At 48.2% G+C, this 14,400-nt stretch overlaps 1 protein-coding gene across 2 annotated transcripts in view; it reads left to right on the top strand.

The window, feature by feature from the left end:
* SHMT1 (serine hydroxymethyltransferase 1) overlaps positions 1 to 14,400 on the top strand; it is a 174,822-nt gene that overhangs the window by 148,463 nt on the left and 11,959 nt on the right. For both annotated transcript variants that reach the window (XM_085628984.1, XM_085628983.1), the window contains exon 11: positions 5,912 to 6,022. In XM_085628984.1, the coding sequence (XP_085485110.1) occupies positions 5,912 to 6,022 (111 nt within the window). The remainder of the gene's footprint in view (positions 1 to 5,911; positions 6,023 to 14,400) is intronic.

Here is a 14,400-nt window from a genome sequence, read left to right as displayed (position 1 = left end):
GACCTATCCCGCAGTTCTTCGGCCCTGCCCTCGGGCCCGGCCTTGGACATTCAGCGACAGCCATTAGTACCCAAAACGACTGGTTTCCCTTCCTCGAAACCGAAAGTCGTATCGGTTCCACAGAAACCGAAACTGAAAGTGACACTGGTCGGATCGAAGCCCACTACACCTTCGACGCCAGCCAAACCCGTCGGCACCAAACGGGACTTCGGTGCCGAACTCGCAGCAGCCGACGTCGGCGCCGACACACGGAAAAAGGCCATCGGTACCGACAAACCGCCTCGGCCCCCGGCACCAAAACAATCTGCTCCGGCCACAAAGGTCAAAATGGCCGCTGCGTCGCACACCACTTCGAAAGCAGCACCGAAGGCCCAATCATCGACGCCTTCGACAGCTACTACCTCTCCTCGACTCGATGACCTCGTGGCCCCAAAGAAGTCCACGCCTGCCTCTACAGAACGCTCGGCGCCAAAGAACCGTCGGCGTTCCAGGGGCGACAAGTTGCAGCGTCCTTGCAACGCATCAAAGAAAAGGCAGCCCTCCAGGACACGTCAGGCTCCGAGCCGAAAAAAGCTCAAAAAGCTTCTCCATCACCACCCCACATCACTTTTGGCCTGCCGCCATCCACGGCGCCCAAACTGTTTGAAATAAGAACACGTGTCACCCAAACTAGGATCACACCTGCCGAACGCTCTCCTACGGAGACGTCACCGTCCCACATCATCGATGCCGACACCGGCAGAATTATGCTCCACAAGCGTAGAATATCTTCCGAACAAGCTTTGGACTCCTACCGGATCCCGCTAAAGAAAAAGCTGCCAGCAGATTCGTAACCAGTTCTTTACGAACGTCTCCATACCTCTTACCCACATCCACAGTCCTTCTCTCTGACACCCTCCGAAACCGACGTTTTGGAGGACTACATGGGTGACGACGTCCCCTACCCCAGAGAGATGGACCCTGAAGGCCAACAGGACCCTGACCAGGCTTGGGATGACCCTGTAGACCCGGGTGCACCTATGGATACACAGGACACGCAGCTATATGGCGCGAAAACGTCCCCCACAGAGGACACTGCCGCATTCAACGCCCTCATTGAACGTGCTGCGGCCAATCATGGTGTGCAACTCCACTCTGACACAATCGAGGACGATTTTCTCATGGATACTTTCGCATCCTCAGAAAGGAATATCAAAACTCTACCCATGTTGAAAGGTGTCCTCAAACCAGCAAAGGACATTTTCAAAGAACCCACCAGGGCAAGAGTAATAAACCCCAGGATCGACAAGAAATATAGGTCGGCGCCTGGGGACCCTACGTACATTAAAGGCCAGTTGCCTCTGGACTCCATCGTAGTCGCTAATGCTCGCAAACGGGCGCACTCGCATACAACTGGGGATGCTCCTCCCCCGGACAAAGAGTCCAAGGTGCTAGAGACCTCCGGCAAACGGGTTGCAGCCCAGGCAGGTAACATATGGCGTATTGCCAATACCCAGGCGCTCCTAGCTCGCTACGATCGCGCACACTATGACACATTAGAAACCCTACTCCAACATCTCCCTGACTAATACAAAGAGGGAGCAGAGATCCTCATCAGGGAGGGACAACTCCTCACAAACGCATCCATTAAGTGTGCACTGGATGCCGCAGATACAGCTGCCAGGGCAATAAACACCAGCGTCATGTTACAACGACACGCCTGGTTACGAATCTCCGGATTCAAACCTGAGGTTCAAAATAACATTCTCAATCAACCGGTCAACCCCGACTACTTATTCGGACCAGAGGTTGACACCACCCTAGAAAAAATAAAAAAGGACACAGACACTGCAAAGTCCATGGGGGCTCTCCAAACGCAGACCTTTCGGAGTGGCTCCTTTCGTCGCCCCGGAAATAGAGGAGCAGGTAGAGGACAGGGGTCACAGCAAACCTACAACAAGGGCAACACACAAAGTACCTACGATAAAAACACCCGGGGTGGATATCGTGGCTCCAGCACAAAAGGCAGAGGACGCGGGTACGGCAATACCAGGTCCTCCCCCAAGAACAAACAGTGACGCCCTCTCACTTCCTCCCGACCACATAACACCTGTCGGGGGAAGGCTACAAAGGTTCCTGTCCACGTGGAACTCCATCACCATGGACAGGTCGGTCAAAGATATCATCAAACACGGTTACTGCCTAGAATTAACCTCCACTCCACCCACAATACCGCCAAAACACCGTCCTATGTCCTCAGAGCACTTAGCGCTATTACAGCAGGAAGTGCTAAGTATGCTGAAAAAAGGCGCAATAGAGGTCGTACCCGTCCACGAGCAAGGTACGGGGGTGTACTCCCTGTACTTCTTAATACCAAAAAAGGACGGGTCGCTCAGACCAATACTAGACCTGAGACCCCTCAACCGCTACATTCTCTCGGAGCATTTCCACATGCTCACCCTACAACAAGTCCTCCCGCTTCTCAAACAGGGAGACTTCCTGGCCACGCTAGACCTCAAAGATGCGTATTTCCACATACCCATTCACCCCTCGCACAGAAAATATCTCAGGTTCACTATTCAGGGGCAGCACTACCAATTCAAGGTTCTTCCCTTCGGCGTGACAACAGCACCCAGGGTTTTCACAAAGTGCCTAGCTACTGTGGCTGCACATCTACGAAGACAACACATTCACGTCTTCCCTTACCTGGACGACTGGCTTGTTCAGGCAAAGTCAGCCCAGCAATGTGCCAGCCACATGTCCCGCACCATTCACCTTCTTCACAGTCTAGGGTTCTCACTAAATTACCCGAAATCACATCTCCAACCCGCACACGTACAACAGTACCTAGGTGCGACCATAGACACTCTGGCAGCCACAGCTCAGCCAAATTTAGTGAGGATCAACAGCATGCAAATGCTGATTTCCAAGTTCAAACCCCAACACTCCCTTCCCGCGCGAGTGTTCATGCAGTTGATAGGCATGATGGCCTCCTGCATTTTCATAGTCCCACACGCGAGACTACATATGCGCCCGCTTCAGGAGTGCTTAGCACGTCAATGGAATCAGGCTCACGGGCAACTAAAAGACCTAGTGTTGGTGAGCGGTCGGGCATACAACTCTCTGCATTGGTGGAATCCACAAAACCTTTGCAAGGGCCGACCGTTCCAAGAGCCTGTTCCACAAATAATACTGACAGCGGACGCGTCTCTCCAGGGATGGGGAGCTCATGTACTCAATTACACAGTGCAGGGACTATGGACAATACAACAAAAGAAGATGCACATCAACCTTCTAGAACTGATGGCAATCTTCCTGGCAATGAAAGCATTCAAAGTACACTTGTGCAACAAAGTCGTGTTGATCCGGACGGACAACATGACTGCCATGTACTACATACAGAAGCAGGGAGTACCACACACTCCACAGTTGTCTCATCTGGCTCAGAGCATGTGGAAGTGGGCCATTCAGAGGAACATGTTCCTCATGGCGGAACACCTCCCCGGCGAGGACAACCAGATGGCGGATCTACTCAGCAGACACAGCCACCAGATGCACGAGTGGGAGTTACACCCATCAGTACTCCAACCGTACTTCCAGCAGTGGGGTCTCCAGAGATAGACCTATTCGCCACAAGCGAAAACGCAAAATGCCAAAGCTTTGCCGCCAGGTTCCCACATCCGCAGTCGCAGGGCAATGCGATATGGATGAACTGGTCCGGCAGATTTGCGTACGCTTTTCCCCCAGCACCATTGATACCGCTGGTGGCACGCAAACTCAGACAACACTCACTAACACTCGTCCTGGTTGCTCCAACATGGGCACGCCAACCATGGTACACCACCTTTCTCGAACTTTCCGTGGTGCCGCATCAAAGGCTGCGGATCAAACCCGCGCATTTGACGCAGAACCATGGAGAGATTCAGCACCCAGATCCGCAACAGCTGAACCTGGCAATCTGGCTCCTGAAGTCCTAGAGTTTGGCTACCTAAACCTGCCACCTGACTGTATGGACATCATTAAGGAAGCTAGAAGACCCACTACCAGAGCTTGCTATGCAGCCAAATGGAAAAGGTTCGTCATTTATTGCAATAACAATGACATTAACCCGCTAGACGCATCCATCCAAAACATAATTTGTTACCTCTTACACCTATACCGATGCAATCTGGCATACACCTCAATGCGTGTCCATTTGACCGCAATATCAGCCTATCTCCAGAACAGGCAGCACCTCTCTTTATTCAGAGTGCCTGCCATCAAAGCATTCTTGGAAGGACTTAAACGTGTAATTCCTCCAAGCCACCCACCAGCTCCAATGTGGAACCTCAACTTGGTCCTCACACGCCTGATGGGTCCACCCTTCGAACCTCTACACTCATGCGAGATTCAATTCCTCACCTGGAAAGTAGCTTTCCTAGTAGCGATCACTTCTTTGAGGAGAGTTAGTGAACTCCAGGCACTAACCGTTCAAGAGCCATTCATACAGGTTCACGCCAACAGGGTCGTACTACGTACCAACCCCAAATTCATGCCCAAGGTGATATCGCAGTTCCACATGAATCAAACTATTGAACTGCCTGTTTTCTTTCAAAACCCACAAACTGTCGCAGAAAGAGCACTCCATACACTGGATGTAAAGAGAGCCCTCATGTACTATATAGACAGGACTAAAGTCTTCAGGAAAACAAAACAACTTTTCGTTGCCTTTGCCCCACACCACAAAGGTAACGCCATCTCCAAAGCAGGTATAGCCAGATGGATCGTTAAATGTATTCAAATTTGCTATCAAAAAGCTAAACGCACATTAACGATTCCCCCACGAGCCCACTCAACACGTAAGTTAGGGGCCTCCATGGCTTTCCTGGGAAACATTCCTTTGCATGATATATGTAGAGCAGCCACCTGGTCCACTACACATACATTTACCAAACACTATTGTGTAGATGTGCAATCAAAACAGCAGGCAGCTGTAGGACAGGCTGTTCTCAAAACTCTTTTTCAGACCGCTGCAGCTGGCACTGGTAGCCGCCGCTAATAGAGGGTACTGCTATATATTCTATGCACAGATATGAATTCAGCAGCCCACATGCCTCAAACTGAATATGCTACTTACCAGTATGCATCTGTTCTTGGCATGTAGGGCTGCTGACATTCATATCGCCCACCCTCCTCCCCGGCGCCTGTAGCAGCTGCAGCTCTCAGAATTACTGTAAGCATGGTCATCACTTTCTGTATCTACTCCATCACTGCCACAATGGCGAAAAACAATCTGAGGATGGAGAGGATGCCCATGCGCACTGTGGTCCAGGGGAGGAGTCACCTATCTCAGGATACTTCGAAGACTCCTCCAGGACAACAACGTGCAAACATCCGGACCCAACACTAGGCGGCGATCTATGCACAGATATGAATGTCAGCAGCCCTACATGCCAAGAACAGATGCATACTGGTAAGTAGCATATTCAATTCAATGTAAGACCTTCGCTTCATACCATATTTTAAGATAAAATAATGTATTCTGTACGTTTAATCCTAAAATATATAGTGTTAAAAGAAGCAACATTAAATGCCTGCAAGCCATATTAGCCCAAAATTGCTTCTTTATGTAACCGTGAAGCCTACCTAGTTGACTTCAGTTCTCCGTTATGCGGTCTACTGACCACTGTGCTAGGTCAACTCTTGGTTCACATACACGCCATTGCACAGCATTTGTTTTTCACTCTACAATGTTAGGCTTTCTGTCTTCTCTTAAACATATGTTGTGATTACTGATCGTTTGCTTCGTCTTTGTTGGGATTGAAGTTTGACTGACTTCATTAACTGTGGAGCACAGGGCTGTTTATTTAATGTATTATTTTTTGTCGTTTCCATCTTCTCATTATTTCGTAATCTATGCAAGATTTTACTTATGTACTTCATTTTTATGCAGGTGACAAAAGTGCATTGCGTCCCAGTGGGTTGAGATTTGGATCACCGGCTCTGACTTCGCGTGGATTCCTTGAAGAGGATTTCAAGAAAGTTGCCCATTTCATTCATCGAGGTAATGACTGAATAGTTCCCTTCTGGTTTGCTATCTAAAAGAAAGTGGGGCACATCAGGTTATGGTGAGTTTTGGCCCTTGGTGATGGAAGTGGCATGGTTGGCTGTGTTGCTAGTTTACCACAAAAAAAACATACTTTATAGATGAGTTAGACAGTGGTGCAGTGAAGACCACCAACATTAGGTTAATGGATTATAGGAGACTAGTAGTCTCTCATTCAACCCTGTGTGAGGTAAATTGGATTATAAGTGAATGGAAATGGTGACTTTTTAAGTCATCTGCATTATTTGCAAAATAGGTTCTGGTGTACATGTGCTACGGCATGCAAGTTTAGGTGTGTCTAACAAATTGTACAGTGACTGAGTAGAGGATCAAGGAAATAAGACAAATTTACAAAGCGTCTGCACATGACTGCATCGTTTTTTATTTTGAAAATTCTTTTTTATTGGCATTTGCATAGACATTACATACAGAGGCACATTTGGAATTACTATTGGTGTATAAGTATACAAGGCAGGAACGCCCAGCCGCATCCCAGGCGGGCCTCTGGTCTCGTGGACCCGTGAGGGTGCGTGTCACTACTCTTTTTAAGCTGCAGACAGGTGTCCGGGGTCTGTGTCTGGGCATGCCCTACCAGTGCGCATAGTGGTCACTGCACCGCATAAGGGCCATGTAGTGTGTCTATTCCCCTGCGAGGTGTATCATCAAGCTATGGGGTTGCAGCCATGAGCTAACCTTCAACCAACTGGGGATATATAAACGGGGAGGATAGTCAGATGAGGGGGGGATGCGGGGCGCCAGTTACCGCCTATGTGGAAGCATGGTAGCGGGACAGATGTTATCTACGACTGCGACCCGCCGGGTGCCCGGTCTTCTCGTGTGTCTCCCTGGGTGGGTTCCTGGCTCGCGGCTGGGGGATCGATCGTGGCTGGAGGATTAATCATTCGTGGGCCCGCCACTGCTGTTGTCTCTTGCGCGAAGGAGTGCATTAACATGGCCCATGGCAGGGAGATCGGGTGTTTGCGTATCCCTTGGGCTTCCTCCGTTCTGAGTAGTGTTTCCTCCGCTTTACCCCACTTTTTGACTGCGCCTACCCATGCCGCTAGGGGGGGGGCCCCTCCGGTGTCTTCCAGTGCATGGTGATGCACCGTTTGGCTAGGAGAAGCACTAGGGAGGCGTAACGCCTTTCCACCTTCTTGTGTTTGTGCCGCCTGTGTATACCCAGGGCGGTTGCCTCCCATGTGTATAGGTCTTGTAACCCTGTGACCGTGCGGAGAGCGGTATGGATCGCGTGCCAGTAATTATGCACTGTCGGGCAGTCCCAAAACATGTGTATAAACGAGGCAGCGGGTTCCAGGCATCTGGGGCAAGCAAACGAACTGTCAGGGAAGTATTTCTGTAGTTTTTCGGGAGTGAGGTACGCCCTGTGCAGGATGTGCAGTTGGATATTCTTAAAACGGTAATTGCGGGACACTTTTTTGGTATGCTCCAGGGCCCTGGTCCATTCTCTATCATGTAAAGGTCTGCGGAAGTCAGTTTCCCAGCGCTCTCTGAGGGGTGCAAGCGTGGGTTGCCGCAAGGTCCGCATAGCTTTGTAGATCCAAGTGACTAGATGACGTCCTGGCCCCATCTGTTGGATCGCATGGATGACCGGGTGTGTGGGGGGGTTCCGCGTCGATTGCGCGCCACTGCTTGCGGCAGTCCGTGAGAAGCTGCCTGTGCCGTAGGAATTGCCCCTCGGGAAGTTCGAAGTCGTCGACCAATGCTGCGAATGTCCGTAGGTTACCTTAAAAAAATAACATCCCCACCTCCGTCACGGCGCGGTCCGTCCATGTTTGCAGCATTCGCTTCGTGTAATGCGCCCGACCCCTTGGGAGGCCCACCAACGGCAGCAGCGGGGAGTACAGGGGAGCATCCCGACTAAGACGATGGACACGCGCTAGCCAGGCGCCCGCGGTCATTACCTGGAGGGGCCCAGATGGCAGTGATGCTGCGCATGGCAGCAACATGCGGTGGATGGTGGGAGTTTGAATGCGCCCCGTCTCAGTGATCAGCTCCCCCTGTGCCCGGCCCGCCGTCCAACGTGATACCCATTTTAATTGGGCGGCAAAGAAGTGTGCTTCGAATGAGGGGGCCGCTAGCCCACCTTGGTCAAGGGGCAATTGCAGTTTTGCCAGGGCAATACGCCGGCGACCAGCGCCCCAGATGAGGGTCCCAAGCAGGGTGTCCAGCTCGCGGAATAGGGATCGCGGGGGAACCACTGGGAGATTGGAGAAGAGGTACAGCAGACGCGGGACCAGAATCATTTTTGCAACAGCTATCCTCCCAGTGACAGCCAGGTGGAGACCCTTTCAGAAGTGGATCGAGGATCGAATACCTCCCATCAGTGTGCGGTAATTCCCCTCATAAAAGTCTTGCGGCGTATTATAAAGTCTGACGCCTAAGTAGCGAACTGCTTGGGGACTCCAAGAGATGTCGACATCCTCTAACTGTATCGGACAGCGAGGCATGGCCTGTGCCAGGGGATAGACCATGGACTTGGGCCAGTTGACCCTGAGACCCGTCACTTCTGCAAAGTCGTGCAGAATGTGCGATATAGGAGTCAAATCTGCCGCAATATCCCGGACATATACAAGTACGTCGTCCGCATATAGCGATACTGAGTGGATGGAGTCACCTATTGGGATACCCCACTCTTCGCCAGCCGCACGCAACAGGGTCGCCAACGGCTCCATCGCCATTGCGAAGAGCAAGGGGGAGAGTGGGCATCCCTGCCTGGTACCACAGCGAATTGGAAAGGAGTCCGAGATGAGGGGGCCTATACGCGCCCTGGAGCTGGGTGCAGAGTAAATAAGCAGAGTGTAGGCTTGCAATTTGGGTCCGATGCCCATGCGCTGGAGGACCCAAAACAGGTAGGCCCATGAGAGAGTGTCGAAAGCTTTTTCGAGGTCCAGCACCAGACACGCTGCCCGCGGGAACCGCTCTCGTATCTGGTCCTGCACGTGGAACAGCCGTCGGATGTTATAAGAGGTGTGCCTACCTGGCACAAATCCGCTCTGATCTGGGTGGATTAATTGCCGGAGGATCGTGTTGTATCTGTCTGCCAGAACCTTCCCATAAATTTTGTAATCCGCCGGCAGCAGGGCTATGGGCCGGTAGGATCCCAGCTGGTGTGGGTCTCTGTCCGGTTTGAGAATGGATACTATGACGGATTCGCGCGTGGATTGAGGCAGAGTCCCTGCGTCTAAAGCTGCCTGGAATTGTGACTCTAGTTTGCACTTGACTGCATCTGCCTCTCTTTATACTTACTTTGTTTGAGATTGTGCTAGAGATGCCTTCCTTGTGACCTTTAATGCTTACTTTGCTGGTTTTAAGCGGGCACTATTTTGAGAAACCAGTGATTGTGTACACAAGCTGTATCTGTTGCTTCTAGATGCATTTCTCTCCAGCGCAGAATCAGAGTTCTCAAATTTTAGATGCACTTGCTGTCACTTGACTGGGAACGGTTTAAACGCCTTAGTAATTAATGAACCCGTAGGTGCTCCATTTAGGTTGGACGTTTTTCAGAGGGATTACAGTGAAGTTTCCTCCCACAGGTAGCCAACTCTGTATTGATTTTCTGTTAATCATGGATTACTATTTCAGCAGATGGTACTTATAGATTCTTTCTCATTGTTTTGGGTATACTTGTTTGATTTGTTTTTCTTTTTTTCTACATTCATGGCTCACCATTTTGAGGTAGTAGGACACTGCTTCTACAGAATATGCTATGTTGCATTGTCAGTCCTCCACATGTGATGCTGGCCATACAACTCCTGTCTATCTTTCTACTCACTCATACCAGTTCTATATCTTCTATTGTCTCTGGGCCGCAACCTGCTTCAAAATCTTAGTAGCTATTTTTCACGTGGGTGGAAGCTATGTTCGGGGGGGGGGGGGGGTTCTTTTTTGGTGCTGTCCATTTCCATCAGACTAATTCAAAACAATTTTGCTTTTCTTGAGTGGGAAATGTGCATGACACTGAAAGTTGGCATAATGATATAGCATTTCTTAAACTCAGATCTCCATAGTTGGGCCATACATGACCATAACGTTGAGGTACAGAATAGCCTCCTTGTCTACTGTTCCCCTCTAACACCGGGTATTTCCAATGTCCGTCCTTTTTGGTGCTTTCCTTTGCATATGCATGGCTGAAAATGGGAATGGAGAGGAACATTGAATGTATGGTAAACCACCATACAGGAGTGATGAAAAGCCACTTATTGGGTGTGGTAAATGTATTTCGTACTTGTTTCATTGCTGAATTCCCACAGTTGTCAGACAACCTCCTGGCAATTCAGATCAGCTCATCTATATCCTGCCCCTTCTGACCACAATCTGTGCCAGGGTCACTTGGTAATCACAACCCTTATTCTGTGGTGCCATATAAGTTAATGTTAATTTCCTTTTAAAGTATGTTAATTCATTGATGGAAACATCTCTCCATGATATTGATTAAATCCCTTCACCTGTATCATTTAATAGTGTTATGGTGATACATTCCATAAAATCGCACTCCTCAATCTTAGTACTACTTACACTGTAGGTGTATAATATTCAAAGTAAAATGCATAAATCTGCTAGTAGCACCCTTTTTGTCACTGTAAAATGGGGTAGGTCTTTAGTCATGCATGCCATCAATACTAGACAGTTATGTTTTCTCCTTAACCAACATCAGCACATATACCTTCCCTAGCCCAGATACTCTTACCACTCATCTCTGCAAAATTACAGAATAAAGAGAGTACTGATATAGCACAGTCCCTTGACACTTATTGCTCTCAGGTCTCAATTTTGGTACTATCCTTCCTTGAAGGGCATATGTTTACTAGTTGCGATGAATTTCTCTGCAGTCTGTTTAAGAATATTCTGATGCTGACCTGAAGATGTTCTACTCGTGACTATCAAGTGCAAGATGGCCAAAGATGAGCTGGCATTTCTCGGGTAATCCATCAAAAGCAGTCCGTTGTTTTTTTTTCCCCTGCCTTCACCTGTTTGCCCCTTATATTCTAAAACTAAGGCAAATGGTTTGGCGTACTCCAGCAGTAAAACTTATCCAGTGTTGAAAGGTTTAGTATTAGATGCTGCTGAGCTATATCTATCTATCTCTCTCTATCTATCTCTCTATCTCTCTCTCTATCTCTCTCTCTATCTCTCTCTATCTCTCTCTCTCTATCTCTCTCTATCTCTCTCTATCTCTCTCTATCTCTCTCTATCTCTCTCTCTCTCTACACCTCTATCTCTACACCTCTATCTCTACACCTCTATCTCTACACCTCTATCTCTACACCTCTATCTCTACACCTCTATCTCTACACCTCTATCTCTACACCTCTATCTCTACACCTCTATCTCTACACCTCTATCTCTACACCTCTATCTCTACACCTCTATCTCTACACCTCTATCTCTACACCTCTATCTCTACACCTCTATCTCTACACCTCTATCTCTACACCTCTATCTCTACACCTCTATCTCTACACCTCTATCTCTATCTCTATCTCTATCTCTATCTCTATCTCTATCTCTACACCTCTACACCTCTACACCTCTACACCTCTACACCTCTACACCTCTACACCTCTCTATCTCTACACCTCTACACCTCTACACCTCTATCTCTACACCTCTACACCTCTATCTCTATCTCTACACCTCTACACCATCTCTATCTCTATCTCTATCTCTATCTCTACACCTCTACACCTCTATCTCTATCTCTATCTCTATCTCTATCTCTACACCTCTACACCTCTACACCTCTACACCTCTACACCTCTACACCTCTACACCTCTACACCTCTACACCTCTACACCTCTACACCTCTACACCTCTACACCTCTACACCTCTATCTCTACACCTCTACACCTCTATCTCTATCTCTACACCTCTACACCATCTCTATCTCTATCTCTATCTCTATCTCTATCTCTATCTCTATCTCTATCTCTATCTCTACACCTCTACACCTCTACACCTCTACACCTCTACACCTCTACACCTCTACACCTCTACACCTCTACACCTCTACACCTCTACACCTCTACACCTCTACACCTCTACACCTCTACACCTCTACACCTCTACATCTCTACATCTCTACATCTCTATCTCTACACCTCTACACCTCTATCTCTACACCTCTACACCTCTATCTCTACACCTCTACATCTCTATCTCTCTATCTCTACACCTCTATCTCTCTATCTCTACACCTCTACACCTCTATCTCTATCTCTATCTCTATCTCTATCTCTATCTCTATCTCTATCTCTATCTCTATCTCTATCTCTATCTCTACCTCTACACCTCTACACCTCTACACCTCTACACCTCTACACCTCTACACCTCTACACCTCTACACCTCTACACCTCTACACCTCTACACCTCTACACCTCTACACCTCTACATCTCTACATCTCTACATCTCTATCTCTACACCTCTACACCTCTATCTCTACACCTCTACACCTCTATCTCTACACCTCTACATCTCTATCTCTCTATCTCTACACCTCTACACCTCTATCTCTCTATCTCTACACCTCTACACCTCTATCTCTACACCTCTACACCTCTATCTCTACACCTCTACACCTCTACACCTCTATCTCTACACCTCTACACCTCTACACCTCTACACCTCTACTCCTCTATCTCTATCTCTATCTCTACACCTCTACACCTCTACACCTCTATATCTCTATCTCTACACCTCTACACCTCTACACCTCTACACCTCTATATCTCTACACCTCTACACCTCTATCTCTACACCTCTACACCTCTACACCTCTACACCCTCTACACCTCTATCTCTATCTCTACACTCTCATCTCTATCTCTACACCTCTATCTCTATCTCTATCTCTACACCTCTATCTCTATCTCTACACCTCTATCTCTATCTCTACACCTCTACACCATCTCTATCTCTATCTCTATCTCTATCTCTACAACCTCTACACCTCTACACCTCTATCTCTATCTCTATCTCTATCTCTATCTCTATCTCTACACCTCTACACCTCTACACCTCTACACCTCTACACCTCTACACCTCTACACCTCTACACCTCTACACCTCTACACCTCTACACCTCTACACCTCTACACCTCTACACCTCTACACCTCTATCTCTACACCTCTACACCTCTACACCTCTACACCTCTACACCTCTACCTCTACACCTCTACACCTCCTATCTCTATCTCTACACCTCTACACCATCTCTATCTCTATCTCTATCTCTATCTCTATCTCTATCTCTATCTCTATCTCTATCTCTATCTCTACACCTCTACACCTCTACACCTCTACACCTCTACACCTCTACACCTCTACACCTCTACACCTCTACACCTCTACACCTCTACACCTCTACACCTCTACACCTCTACACCTCTACACCTCTACACCTCTACACCTCTACACCTCTACACCTCTACATCTCTATCTCTACACCTCTACATCTCTATCTCTACACCTCTACACCTCTATATCTCTATCTCTACACCTCTACACCTCTATCTCTACACCTCTACACCTCTACACCTCTATCTCTACACCTCTACACCTCTATCTCTACACCTCTACACCTCTACACCTCTATCTCTACACCTCTACACCTCTACACCTCTACACCTCTACTCCTCTATCTCTATCTCTATCTCTACACCTCTACACCTCTACACCTCTATATCTCTATCTCTACACCTCTACACCTCTACACCTCTACACCTCTATATCTCTACACCTCTACACCTCTATCTCTACACCTCTACACCTCTATCTCTATCTCTACACCTCTATCTCTATCTCTATCTCTACACCTCTATCTCTATCTCTACACCTCTATCTCTATCTCTATCTCTACACCTCTATCTCTATCTCTATCTCTACACCTCTATCTCTATCTCTATCTCTACACCTCTACACCTCTATCTCTATCTCTACACCTCTACACCTCTATCTCTATCTCTATCTCTATCTCTACACCTCTACACCTCTATCTCTATCTCTATCTCTATCTCTATCTCTACACCTCTACACCTCTACTCCTCTATCTCTATCTCTACACCTCTATCTCTACCTCTACACCTCTACACCTCTACACCTCTACACCTCTATCTCTATCTCTATCTCTATCTCTACACCTCTACACCTCTACACCTCTACACCTCTACACCTCTATCTCTACACCTCTACACCTCTACACCTCTACACCTCTACACCTCTACACCTCTACACCTCTATATCTCTATCTCTATCTCTACACCTCTACACCTCTACACCTCTACACCTCTACACCTCTACACCTCTATCTCTCC

Source organism: Triturus cristatus, chromosome 10, assembly GCF_964204655.1.
Source record: "Triturus cristatus chromosome 10, aTriCri1.1, whole genome shotgun sequence".
Lineage (NCBI taxonomy): Eukaryota > Metazoa > Chordata > Amphibia > Caudata > Salamandridae > Triturus > Triturus cristatus.
This window is presented reverse-complemented; position numbering and strand designations above follow the sequence as displayed.